The sequence below is a fragment of the Dreissena polymorpha genome, chromosome 1, assembly GCF_020536995.1.
Source record: "Dreissena polymorpha isolate Duluth1 chromosome 1, UMN_Dpol_1.0, whole genome shotgun sequence".
NCBI lineage: Eukaryota > Metazoa > Mollusca > Bivalvia > Myida > Dreissenidae > Dreissena > Dreissena polymorpha.
Window position 1 is genome coordinate 33,707,690 of NC_068355.1, and position 14,512 is coordinate 33,722,201.

General features: G+C 36.6%; 1 protein-coding gene across 3 annotated transcripts in view; it reads right to left on the bottom strand.

Moving 5' to 3' along the window:
• LOC127876054 (polypeptide N-acetylgalactosaminyltransferase 13-like) overlaps positions 1–14,512 on the bottom strand; it is a 42,935-nt gene that overhangs the window by 5,774 nt on the left and 22,649 nt on the right. For 2 of the 3 annotated variants that reach the window (XM_052420924.1, XM_052420910.1), the window contains 4 exons: positions 14,417–14,512; positions 13,876–13,974; positions 11,128–11,262; positions 3,293–3,371 (listed from right to left, as the gene is read on the bottom strand). The exon at positions 14,417–14,512 is cut by the window's right edge and continues 44 nt beyond it. In XM_052420924.1, the coding sequence (XP_052276884.1) occupies positions 3,293–3,371; positions 11,128–11,262; positions 13,876–13,974; positions 14,417–14,512 (409 nt within the window). Of the gene's footprint in view, positions 1–3,292; positions 3,372–6,350; positions 6,477–11,127; positions 11,263–13,875; positions 13,975–14,416 lie in introns of all 3 variants that reach the window. The other variant, XM_052420917.1, reaches the window with a different exon arrangement.

Below are 14,512 nucleotides of genomic sequence, written 5' to 3' on the forward strand. Positions count from 1 at the left end.
AGTTGAGAAGAGGTTTGTAACCTTGCATACAAAGTTGAGAAGAGATTTGTAACCTTGCATAAAAAGTTGGCATGAGATTTGTAACCTTGAATAAAAAGTAGGGATGAGACTTGTAACCTTACATAAAAAGTTGAGATGTGTAACCTTGCATATAAAGTTGGGCAGAGATTTGAAACCCTGTAAAAAAAGTTGGGATGAGACTTGTAACCTTGCATAACAAGTCGGGAAGAGTCTTGTAACCTTGCAAATAAAAGTTGTGATGAGATGTGAAACCTTAGATAAACAAGAGCACCGCCTTGCGGGTGCAGACCGCTCGTCTATTTTCTTTTAAAGGAGAAGGGACTCTCAATTTCAATCACAAAGGAGGGAGGGGTGGAGTGAAGAGGGGTGTATAGTGTGGGGGTGTGGACATTTATTACATTATCTTCCAAAAATGGGGGAAAAAATGCAAAAAAATAAATAAAAAAATTCGGGGAGGGGGGTGGTGGTGGGGGGGGGGGAGGTGATTCTTGGGTGCGATGGTTGGACGGTATTTCAAAAATAAAATAATAAAAATAAATATTTGTGTTTTTAACCGTTTCAAAAAAAAATGGGGGTGGTGGGGTGGGGATGGGGGGGGTATAGTGTGAGGGTGTGGTTGTCATTTGTGAGATGATCTTAAAAAAAATTAGGGGGGGGATTCGGGGGGGGGGGGGGGCAGGAGGGGGAGGGCACGGGGGATGGTTTGGGTGGAGTCTATTGTGGTATGTCAGGTAAGAGTAGTTTTGTCAAAGTATCAATCAAATCTAATCATAAATAAAGAAGTAATGGCAATTTTAGTAAAATTTAATAATTTGACCTTGAGAGTCAAGGTCATTCAAAGGTCAAGGTAAAATTCAACTTGCCAGGTACAGTAACCTCATGATAGCATGAAAGTATTTGAAGTTTGAAAGCAATAGCCTTGATACTTAAGAAGTAAAGTGGATCGAAACACTAAATTTAACCATATATTCAAAGTTACTAAGTCAAACAAGGTCCATAATTCCGTAAAAATGCCAACCAGAGTTATGCAACTTGTCCTTTTACTGTACCCTTATGATAGTTTGCGAGTGTTCCAAGCATGAAAGCAATATCTATGATACTATAGGGGTAAAGTGGACCAAAACACAAAACTTAACCAAATTTTCAATTTTCTAAGTATAAAGGGCCCATAATTCCGTCCAAATGCCAGTCAGAGTTACATAACTTTGCCTGCACAGTCCCCTTATGATAGCTAATAAGTGTTGCAAGTATGAAAGCAATAGCTTTGATACTGTAGGAATAAAGTGGACCTAAACACAAAACTTAACCAAATTTTCAATTTTCTAAGTATAAAAAGGGCACATAATTCTGTCAAAATACCAGTCAGAGTTACATAACTTTGCCTGCACAGTCCCCTTATGATAGTTAGTAAGTGTTGCAAGTATTAAAGCAATAGCTTTGATACTTAAGGAATAAAATGGACCTAAACAAAAAACTTTACCAAAATTTTCAATTTTCTAAGTATAAAAAGGGCACATAATTCTGTCAAAATGCACGCCAGAGTTACATAACTTTGCCTGCCCAGTCCCCTCATGAAAGTTAGTAAGTGTACCAAGTTTGAATGCAATAGCATTGATACTTTCTGAGAAAAGTGGACCTAAACTCAAAACTTAACTGGACGCCGATTCCAACGCCGACTCCAAGGTGATGACAATAGCTCATTTTTTTTTTCAAAAAATAGATGAGTTAAAAATTGGGAACATATTTGTAACCTTGCATATAAATTTGGGAATAGATTTGTAACCTTGCATATAAAATTGGGAAGTGATTTGTAACCTTGCATATACAGTTGGGATGAAATTTGTAACTTTGCATATAAAGTTGGGAAGAGATTTGTTACCTTGCATATAAACTTGGGAAGAGCTTTGTAACCTTTAATAACAAATTGGGATGAGATTGGTAACCTTGCATGTAAAGTTGAGAAGAGACTTGTAACCTTGCATATTAAGTTAAGAGATTTGTAACCTTGCATACAAAGTTGGAAAGAGATTTGTTACCTTGCATATAAAGCTGGGAAGAGGTTTGTAACCTTGCATATAAAGTTGGGAAGAGATTTGTTATCTTGCATAAAAAAGTTAGAAAGAGATTGGTTACCTTGAATAAAAAGATGGCATGAGACTTGTAACCTTACATAAAAAGTTGGGGAGATGTGTAACCTTGCATATAAAGTTGGGAAGAGATTTGTAACCTTGCATAAAAAGTTGGGATGAGACTTGTAACCTTGCATAAAAAGTGCCGGAGATGTGTAACCTTGCATATAAAGTTGGGAAGAGACTTGTAACCCTGTATAAAAAGTTGGGATGAAACTTGTAACCTTACATAAAAAGTGCGGGAGATGTGTAACCTTACATATAAAGTTGGGAAGAGATTTGTAACCCTGTATAAAAAGTTGAGATGAGACTTGTAACCTTGCATAAAAAGTGCGGGAGATGTGTAACCTTGCATATAAAGTTGGGAAGAGATTTGTAACCTTGTATAAAAAGTTGGGATGAAACTTGTAACCTTGCATAAAAGTTGGGAAGGGATTTGTAACCTTGCATAAAAAGTTGGGAAGAGATTTGTAACCTTGCATATAAAAATTGGTAAGAGATTTGTAACCTTGCAGAAAAAAGTGGGGTAGAGATTTGTAATCTTGCATAAAAAGTTGTGATGAGATGTGTAACCTTGGATAAATAATTGGGAAGATATTTGTAACCTTGCATATAAATTTGGTTAAAGATTTGTAACCTTGCATATACAATTGGGAAGAGATTTGTAACCTTGCATATACAGTTGGGATGAAATTTGTAAATTTGCATATAATGTTGGGAAGAGATTTGTAACCTTGCATAAAAAGTTGGTATAAGACTTGTAACCTTGCATAAAAGTTGGTAATATGATTTGTAACCTTGCATAAAAAGTTTGGATGAGATTTGTTACCTTGCATATAAAATTTGGAAGAGATTTGTAGCCTTGCATATAAAGTTGGGAAGGGATTTGTAACTTTGCATAATTATAAAAATTGGGAAGAGATTTATAACCTTGCATAAAATGTTGGGATGACATTTGAAACATTGAGACAGGCTGAATTTGAACTTACTGCAAAATCTTTTATGTATGTTGGCATAAACCTTTATTAATGTCCCACTATGACCCTAAGCTTTAATATTATCATACATGCCAAGCTTGACATCACATTATCTTTAGGAACTGTCAATTATAAATTGACATAAATTGAAAATTCCGCACTCACCTATTGAGGGCGCCTCTTTGTCTGCATCGCTCGCCTTTCCTAGACACTGATTACTGTTCACGTGCCGTAACTCGTGAGTCTGAAATACAACATGTCTCAAAATCTTATTTGAGCTTTGTTACTTACAATCAATACAAGTGTAAAACATTTGAATCCATGATTATACATTTAACATAAATTGTCACAGTAAAGGGACACTCTTAATTTGAAAAAACATTTAATATAAATATAATTTATTATTTACAAATACATTTCATTTCGTTAGGAAATCTTTTGTAAAAAAAAGTCTAAACAAGGAATGCTTGTCATTTTGAGACATACACTTACAATTATAAAATATCATAAAAACTTAATTTTAAAAAGAAAACAAAACAGCCCTAAAAATCTTTTCCCCGGGGACTGGTCTAGCTGGCAGCATTTAAGCACATGGACAAGCAATACAGACATCATCCATTGACCCAACATGCATACACCATCCATTGATTCAAAATGCAAACATCATCCATTGACTAAACTTAACATAGATTATATCTACCAATAGGTACACCGAAAAGAAACTCAAGTATTAGTCCGTTCAAAGAAGAAAGGGCTAATCAGAATTGACTGCATTGTTGATTACAGGCAATTTTGGCAACCAGCATACGACTAATGTCATGCTCTAGCTATAATACATGCAACAAATTGTAAATACTGTAAAATCTTTTACATTCATGTAAAAGAAATTCTGACGTTTAAAAAAAATACTTTGGTAGACACATCACTTCTTTGATTTGTGTTGTTTATTTTCAAATTTGTTTGTTTTAAATTTGTGAATAGGTCAACTCATAAAATCAACGAACGTTAATGTCTTACAAATAAAAATGATTTTCCAGTATCACGCAGTGTCATCCCATATTCAACAACATCAAACATTAATTACTTTAGTTGTTTAAAAGATTTGTTATACACAGTTTTAGGGTACTGTAAGTCAAGACAGCACTAGCACAGATGTAAGATATCGTCAGTCAAAAGATGGGTAACACCATTTCAGGTATAGTCAGTCAAGACATTGCAAACACAGTTTAAGGTAGTCAGTCAAACAATGATGCACACTTTAAGATACAGCCAGTCAAGACATGGCAAACTAAACTTTAGGTACAGTCAGTTAAGAAATAACTTATACAATTCAAGATAAAGTCAGACAAGATATGGCTCTGACACTTTTATGAAGTCAGTCAAAATATGGTTTACACAGTTTTATGTGCAATAAGTTAAGAAATGGCTAAAAAGGTTTATGGTATATTCAATCAAGACATGAATGACACAGTTTTGGGAACAGTCACTCAAACAGTGCTCATATATTGAACGATACACACAACAAAGACATGGCTAACACAGTTAGAGGTACATTCAGTTAAGACATAGCAAACACATTAACACAGTTAGAGGTGCAGTCAGGAAAGAGATGGCAAATGCATTTAGAGGTGAAGTCAATTAAGGCATGGCAAAAACAGTAAGAGGTACAGTCAGATAAGACATAGCAAACACAGTTAGAGGTACAGTCAGATAAGACATAGCAAACACAGTAAGAGGCGAAATCAGTTAAGACATAGCAAACACAGTTAGGGGTGCAGTCAGTTAAGACATAACAAACACAGTTAGAGGTACAGTCAGATACGATATAGCAAACACATTTAGAGGTAAAATCAGTTAAGATATTTCAAGCAAAGTATGAGGTGCAAATCAGTTAAGACATGACAAACACAGTTAAAGGTACAGTCAGTTTAGACATGACAAACACAGTAAGAGGTACAGTCAGTTTAGACATGGCAAACACAGTTAGAGGTACAGTCAGTAATGACATGGAAAACACAGTTAGAGGTACAGTCAGTTACGACATAGAAACAGAGGTACAGTCAGTAAAGACATGGCAAACATAGTAAGAGGTGCAGTCAGTTAAAACATGGCAAACAGTTAGAGGTGCAGTCAGGTAAGACATGGCAAACACAGTTAGAGGTGCAGTCAGTTTATTCATGGCAAACACAATTAGAGGTGCAGTCAGTTAAGACATGGCATAAACAGTTAGAGGTACAGTCAGTTAAGACATGGCAACCACAGTTAGAGGTACAGTCAGTTAAGACATAGCAAACACAGTTGGAGGTGCAGTCAGTTAAGACATGGCAAACACAGAGAAGTAGTCATTTAAGACATGGCAAACACAGTTGAAGGTATAGTCAGTTGAGATATGGCCAACAGAGTTTAAGGAACAGTTTCTAAAGACAAGCAGGTGTAAGTGTAGTTCATTGAGATACAACTTAAACAGTTTAAGGTACTGTCATGGCTAGAATAGTTAAGGTACTGTCAGTCGAGTCAAGCCTAACACAGTTTTAGGAACAGTATGCACTTGGTTCAGGAAAACAAAATTAGAAGTACAAGAATGGCATGCAAAGCGCAAACAACTCTATATAGAATAGTCAAAGGTCAACGATTTATCAGTTTCCAAAAAATCTTTGTAAACTAGGAATCTATTTGCTGGTATAACCGTTATGTCTACATATATAAGCAAGGTATATAAAGAAACAGCTTGAACGGAAATATCTGAATATCAGACAGTGTTTCACTCATATTGACCCCTTTGAGATTTCAATCACAAGTCTTTTATGTTCATGACTATTGTGGTTAAGTTTAAGATGTTACATGTTAAAAACACCACTCCTTCATGGCCCTCACCATCCATACCATCCCCTTGCGCCTGCATGCGGAATCAGACATTGGTTCCTATGATAAACCGTTCATATGCTAATTTTGACACAAACAGACCTTGGTTCCTACATTACACATCGACACACTGGACAATGATTCCTTAATTATTTTTACAGCCTGGACAGTGATTCCTAAATTATTTTGTCCATTCTGTCAAAATAATGTAGGCACCATTGACCAGGGTTTCAAAATAATGTGGGAGCCAATGTGCAAGTTGATAAAAATACATAGGATCCAATGTCTGCCAGTATCGACATTATTTTAGGAACAATTGTTAATGGAGCCGATGTCTGGATACCCTGACCAGTAGTGCTACCTCTTTGTTATAGTCCCACTTGGGGCCATCTGCCTCGCACGTCTGGAACTTTATGACGCCCCGCGCTGACGTGATACATACGTTATCATCCATCATTAGTTGACCCTTACCCGTAAAGGCAAACACCTGTGATAGACACAAGACAACACGTCAACGAAATAAGCATGCAAGCCCCATACTGGAGAATTTCGAACCATCCTGTGTTTGTTTTGCAATCCAGATGAATCTAGATGCAACACAACTTAGAACCTGACATGTTCAGATTCAATATTTCATACAGACGGACAGGTGAAATTGTCTTGGTTGTTGTTTATATATATATATGGGCTTATTTGGTTGCTAAGTTCGATGACTGTCACTGTGACCTTGCAAACCTAACAGAAATAGCAGTCTCTGGGTAAGTTTAAGACCATCCGAAAAAGGTCACGTAACCTTCAATATAGATCAGTAAAACTGAACTGTCTGAGGTCCGGTTGAAGTAAACAATACCCTTGACCTACTTTTAATAGGGAAACATGTGAAAATGGTTCATAGGCAGGGATTTTTTTAAAGGCATATCACTGATGGCTTTCTATAGTACAGTCGAAACCCGATGGCTCAAACTCGGTTGGATCGAATTTTTGGTTTGCTGGAACTCTTATCGAAGCACCAATTTTTATTGCTATATATTCATACAAATTTCTGTCAGATGGCTCGAATTCGCGAGGGTCAATTATCGGATGACTTGAACTGTTTTCACAGCCCCGGTCACAAATTTCACACGTTCTTTTGTTCATTTGGCTTGAACTTGCTTAGGGTCGCATTAAGCTTTTATCGATACGGAGCACTTGATTGGAGGCAAGCCATAATGCAAACGTGTCATCGACCAAACCTTTAATTGATAGCACAAGATAATATTTTGTATAAAATCTAGCGTTCTTTTTGTAGATGAAGTATTAGTATGGCTGGAATTGCTGAATTACACTTTGTACAATGTCAACTTGATGTAATAGAAATCGTTGTGTCTATATGACAACTCAGTAACAAAACACATACTGACATGATGTTATTCTTTAAACAAGAGCACCGCCTTGCGGGTGCAGACCGCTCATCTATTTTCTTTTTAAAGGTGAAGGGACTCTCATTTTCAATCACAAAGGAGGGAGGAGTGGAGTGAAGAGGGGTGTATAGTGTGGGGTTGTGGACATTTATTACATTATCTTCCAAAAAAGCGAAAAAAAAAAAAAAAATCGGGGGGGGGGGGGGGGGGGGGGTTTTGGGTGCGATGGTTTGACGGTATTTCAAACATAACCGTTTTTAAAAAAAAATGGGGGGGGGGGGGGAGTATAGTGTGAGGGTGTGGTGATAATTTGTGAGATGATCTTAAAAAAAAAAAAAAAAAAAAATCAAAAAAAAAATTGGGGGTGGGGGTGGGGTGGGGGGGTGGGGTGGGGGTATAGTGTGAGGGTGTGGTGGTCATTTGTGAGATGATCTTAAAAAAAAAAAAAAAAAAAAAAAAAAAAAAATTAGGGGGGGGGGGGAGGGGGGAGGGCACGGGGGAGGGGGGGGGAGGGCACGGGGGATGGTTTGGGTGAAGTCTATTGTGGTATGTCAGGTAAGAGTAGTTTCATCAAAGTATCAATCAAATCTAATCATAAATAAAGAAGTTATGGCAATTTTAGCAAAATTTAATAATTTGACCTTGAGAGTCAAGGTCATTCAAAGGTCAAAGTAAAATTCAAGTTGCCAGGTACAGTAACCTCATGATAGCATGTAAGTATTTGAAGTTTGAAAGCAATAGCCTTGATACTTCGAGTGGATCGAAACACAAAATTTAACCATATATTAAAAGTTACTAAGTCAAAAAAGGGCCATAATTCCGTAACAATGACAACCAGAGTTATGCAACTTGTCCTTTTACTGTACCCTTATGATAGTTTGTGAGTGTTCCAAGTATGAAAGCAATATCTATGATACTTTAGAGGTAAAGTGGACCAAAACATAAATCTTAACCAAATTTTCAATTTTCTAAGTATAAAGGGCCCATAATTCCGTCCAAATGCCAGTCAGAGTTACATAACTTTGCCTGCACCGTCCCCTTATGATAGTTCATAAATCTTGCAAGTATGAAAGCAATAGCTTTGATACTGTAGGAATAAAGTGGACCTAAACACAAAACTTAATCAAATTTTCAATTTTCTAAGTATAAAAAGGGCACATAATTCTGTCAAAATGCCAGTCAGAGTTACATTACTTTGCCTGCACAGTCCCCTTATGATAGTTAGTAAGTGTTGCAAGTATGAAAGCAATAGCTTTGATGCTTAAGGAATAAAATGGACCTAAACATAAAACTTAACCAAAATTGTCAATTTTCTAAGTATAAAAAGGGCACATAATTCTGTCAAAATGCATGCCAGAGTTATCTAACTTTGCCTGCCCAGTCCCCTCATGATAGTAAGTAAGTGTACCAAGTTTGAATGCAATAGCATTGATACTTACTGAGAAAAGTGGAACTAAACGCAAAACTTAACCAAAATTTTCAATTTTTTAAGTATAAAAAGGGCACATAATTCTGTCAAAATGCACGCCAGAGTTATCTAACTTTGCCTGCCCAGTCCCCTCATGATAGTAAGTAAGTGTACCAAGTTTGAATGCAATAGCATTGATACTTTCTGAGAAAAGTGGACCTAAACGCAAAACTTAACCGGACGCCGACGCCAACGCCAACGCCGACGCCGACGCCGACGCCGACGCCAAGGTGATGACAATAGCTCATAATTTTTTTTCAAAAAATAGATGAGCTAAAAAGGAAGCAAATAAATAAATACATGTGGTGCTGTTTAATATTCAGCTATGAGTATAAAGTGCTTATGAATGTTTTGTTTTACGTGCTAATTCTAACATTTACCTGTACATGTAACATGTGCTACGTAAAAAACTTGCAAATACAATATACATTTAGTATATGATATTTTTTAATTGTGTTTGTAGCAGTTTTAAAATATTGATTTATAACAATAGTAAGTAGATATTTGGTTCTTATTCAATCAAAATCAGAAAGTAGAAAGGAGTTTAGACAGTATGAATACTCTTCGACAGGAGAGGTAAATCTATTGCAGATTCACGTCAGTAAACATAAAATTTTATAGTGTATAAGAAATAGGATGACTCGAATTCGGGATGGCTCAAACATTTATTGTCGGTCCCGACGAGTTCAAGTCAGCGGGTTTCGACTGTATAGTGATGGACCACAAAGCCTCAAAAAGCAACTGACTGATCAGGAAAACTGAGGTCTGTTCAATATTATAGTGTGGATTGGGAAGGTATGATTTAAGGTGTACTTGATTAAGTTTTCTTGGAGAGAGTTCTTGGGACTTTTTATGTAAGTTAAATTGAGCAAACTGAAACAAATGGTTCCTTGCATAATGGATTTTGAATATTCACAGAGACTGCAGTTAGTAGGAATGGATTTTGAATATTCACAGAGACTGCAGTTAGTAGGGATGGATTTTGAATATTCACAGAGACTGCAGTTAGTAGGAGTATATTTCCCGTCACATGCTACTGTTAGCTGTTGCAAGGCACTAGTGGTTGAAACAGCAAACTCACAATCACTGCCTTATGTGAAGTTTAGAATACTTTGTCAAACATAGAAACTTAATTTGTTAAGATATAGCTTACAAATTCATGTAGTTTGATATTGAAGTGCATTAAATCCAAAAATATTGTTGTAAGTGTTTCTTTTATTAGAAAATGTCCATGAGTATTTCTTTCGAAATATTTAATGAATATTGTGATACCAATATACCATTAATGATGTTGGATTAATAATACAGTCTCAATGACATTTTAAATTAATTTATTCTCCTCTGAATTATTTTCAAAAAATCAAGGGTAAAAAAATATCATAATCAAGTTTGTTATTGTATTCTTAAATCTTACATAAAGCAGTGGATACACAACAACGAACGATATCACCTATCATCTTCAACAACAATGGAACATGGTAAAATGGTAATATGAAAATAAACAGAGCCATCATGGATATAGATGGACAGGGATGAGAACGGTTACCATGGTTACATAGCTTATTTCGTTCACTTATCAGCGAACTGTTAAACATTATTATTATTTTTAAATAATGAATATTTTATGATTTTCACACATATACAAATTTCGGATCAAATTTGCCTTCTAAAACAACCTATTTTCCTCCATTTCTATCATATTTAGTGAGCCATTTGGAACATTGTTTATTAAATGTTTTTTAAAATATATTTTAACCCAAGAATGCCAATAAAGAAAAGCACTTTCATTAAAATGTTCCTTTTGTAAATACAATGGATCCAAAATAGCAGGCTCCGTAACGTTTGCATCCCTGACCAGATAAACATGCTCAAAATACAGACTACAAAATCATGCAAAGTGGTGCACTACAATATTAACAAAGATTATTAGCACTATGCACAGAACATGACGAGCCACGGGCAGGGAAAGGCAGGCAGGCTTTCTTTTCTCAAAGAAGGCAGGGTCAGTTGCAACAGCCATCAGTTTGGTAAACTGTAATTTTAGGCTAGCTTCCATTTTGGACAGATTTCAGTAAAGGTCATGTGCCTTTAGATCAGTTTGGACCAACTGTCAGTTTTGGTAAACTGAGTCTGAGATTGTCTTGGGACAGAAGGCTGATTAGACCAGCAGTCAGTTTGGGCCAACAGTGAGATTGACCCAGCTGCCAATATTTGACCAGTTTGGGCCAGCTGATTTGTTGGCGCCAGTCCCCGGGGGTGGGGGCGCCTACCTCCCGACTATACTCCCACTTCTGGTTACCCCCCAGCCCGTGACATTGGAACAGCTTCACGGGGCCGCCTATCGCAGACACATCGAGACACACGTCATCTGTCTGCAGGGCCTGCTTACTGGTGTACGAGAATATCTACAAGATCCGCAGAGAAACTATGAAATGGATTTAAGATTTGATGATAGAACTTGTGCTTTCTGACACGACCAAACCCAAAGGCCTGCCAAGTTTCTGGATAATCCATAAACTAAAACTGTAACTGAAAAGATGAAACTGAAGTTTAAACTCATAAGCAGAAGTTTTCCTCTGTCTGAAAAGTAGTTAAAAATGCTAGTTTTTAAACTAAATATAAGCATGTCATAACATAATATTTCTAATGCTAGTATGTATCTCTAATAGAAATATTGTTAAACACGAAACAAACCCTGGACAATAAATTCTATGTTACAACTTCGGCACATTCATGTCAATGAATTCATTGAACCTATAACTATGGACAATGATTTCAATGTCACGTCTAAAGCATAGCTATGGTTATTGAAGTTAATGTTACACCTATGGCATAACTATGGATAGTGAATTTAATATAACACCTAGAACATAATTATGGACTGTTTATTCAATGTTACATTTTTGGTATAAATATGGACTTCAATGTTACAACTACGGTATAACTATGGATAAAAAAAATAATGATATGGCATAACTATGTACAATGAAATCAATGTTGTACCTGTGACATAACTACGGACAATTAATTCAATGTTCACCTATAGTATAGCTATTGATACTGAATTTAATGTAACACCTATGAGATAACTATGAACAATAAATTCAATATTACACATAGGGACAATGTTTTCAAACTTAAACCTATGGTATAGAAACTGATAATTAATTCAATGTTTCACCTAAGGCACAATAACTGACAATGAATTAAATGTTACAACTATTTCATAACTATGGACAAAGAATTCAATTTAATGTAAAATCATAAGCCCTGCAGTCTATCAAATGAGAAAGACATGTAAAATAGCACTTAAACAGTTACATACAGATTTCTGATGTTGTTTAAGTACATATTAGAGAAACATTTCCATGATAATTGGTTTGTAACATACAGTACATAACAGGTTCTTAATATTGAATCTAGTTGTGAACAATGCACCACATTTTTGGGAATGAATCTGGGGCCATTTGGATTGGGAAAAAATCATGTTGATTTGACTACTATTGGGAAAATTATGTTGTTGTTTTTTTGGAAACAGATACTTCAAAATTGGGAATAAGCGTTTTCCGTATGAGATTTACTAAGGTTAAACTAACAAATCATAATAAGGAGATGAAGTTGAGATTTATGTTACAACAGGAGATGTGTTTGTCAGAAACACAATGCCCCCTATTGCGCCGCTTTGAAGCCATAAATTTGACCTTCGACCTTGAATGATGACCTTGACCTTTAGCCACTCAAAATGTGCAGCTCTATGAGATACACATGCATGCCAACTATGAAGTTGCTATCTTCAATATTGCAAAAGTTATAAACGTTTAACAAAGGTTATAGTTTTATGACACACACATACAATGACTGACACAATGACAGACAGACAGACTGACAGACAGGCCAAAACAATATGCCCCCTTCTGCAACGCTTTTACGCCTTATATTAGACCTGTGACCTTTCAGAATGACCTTGACCTTTCACCACTAACAATGTACAGTTCCATTAAATACACATGCATGCCAAATATCAAGTTGCTATCTTCAATATTGCAAAAGTTATGACCAATGTTAAAGTTTTCGAACAGACAGACAGACAGACTGACAGACAGACAGACGGACTGACGGACAGTTAAAAAACTATATGCCACCCTTCAGGGATATAAAAATCAGGGAGTGGGGGTGATACCTTCAATTATGAACGGTAGGCAATCATGTCGTAAAAATATGTACTTTTAAAGATTTGGAATTTTGGCGCCAAATATGACCGCCAAAACGCATTTGATTAAGTCAATTAAGGACATGCAAACCACTGCCTGAGGGTGCCAGGATAAAAGTTAAAAACTCATCAATGATGGTAGGATAATGATATGAAAATTACACCAATGCCATGATAAGGGCAATGACAATAGAAAACTGATGTCTGACATTACAGGAGGAATGATGACACACAACTGATGTCTGATATGATATGGACAGGTCCGGGCCCCTAGACCGTCAGTTTCATCATACCTGGTTGGGATTTTGCTAAAAACACAAACAGTTAAGAGTTGGTCAAACAAATAAACACATAAACAGATTAATACATAGCTAGTAAGGCTTTTCTAAGATACCATTCCGAAACCCACACTGAAGTTTCTGCAGTCCCTTAGAAAATAAAATGAAATTGAAGACCATTCCTACTTGATTCAAGTTTCAAAGGCTTTACTCCCTATGTCTAAAGTAATAAGTACAGTAGTCTTCACTGGATATGTTTAAGTTTTTCTTAACTTAAAGCATGGTTCTGGGAAAACCAGGCTTAGCTCATGTGCGTGAAGTGCTATCCCAGTTTAGATAAATTAGCTAATCAGGGACGAAATTCTTCGCTTAGACATTTTTCCTATAAACAAAAAATTACATAAAAAGCTGAAAGTATTGTCCCTGATTAGCCTGTGTGGAGGTTAATCCGGAATGAAACTTAACACACATACCATTAAGCCCAGATAGCCCAAGCCAAGGCTCATACAAATAGTGGTGACAATCCCTACCTGATTTCCCCCCATGCCGTGACAGTGGACCAGGCCAACTTTCTCTCCCGACTTACGTCCCATACTGTCAACACAACCCCCTGTCTGCTTGTTCTTGATCTGAAATCAGAGAGACCAGTCTGGTTTCATAGTTTATAATCATTTACATTAAGATAAGCCTGTGCAGTCTGCTAATGTTGGGCGGTACTTTTCACCTAGACTGGATTTTGTTAAGAAGAGACTGCCTTCAAAAAGATCTGTAAAAGCGGAAAGTGTCTTCCCTGATTAGCCTGTGCAGAATCAACAGGCTAATCTGGCATGACACTTCACGCACATAAATCAATAAATATTTTGTCACGCAGATGCCCTATTAATCAACTGCATACCTCCCCCAGTGCATGGTACTCAACCCTGTTAATCAACTGCATACCTCCCCCAGTGCATGGTACTCAACCCTGTTAATCAACTGCATACCTCCCCCAGTGCATGGTACTCAACCCTGTTAATCAACTGCATACCTCCCCCAGTGCATGGTACTCAACCCTGTTAATCAACTGCATACCTCCCCCAGTGCATGGTACTCGACAGGCATCTGTGACTCAGGGTAGATGTTCTCCAGGTACCACTTAAAACTCTTGCACTGCTTGTTCTCTCTGAA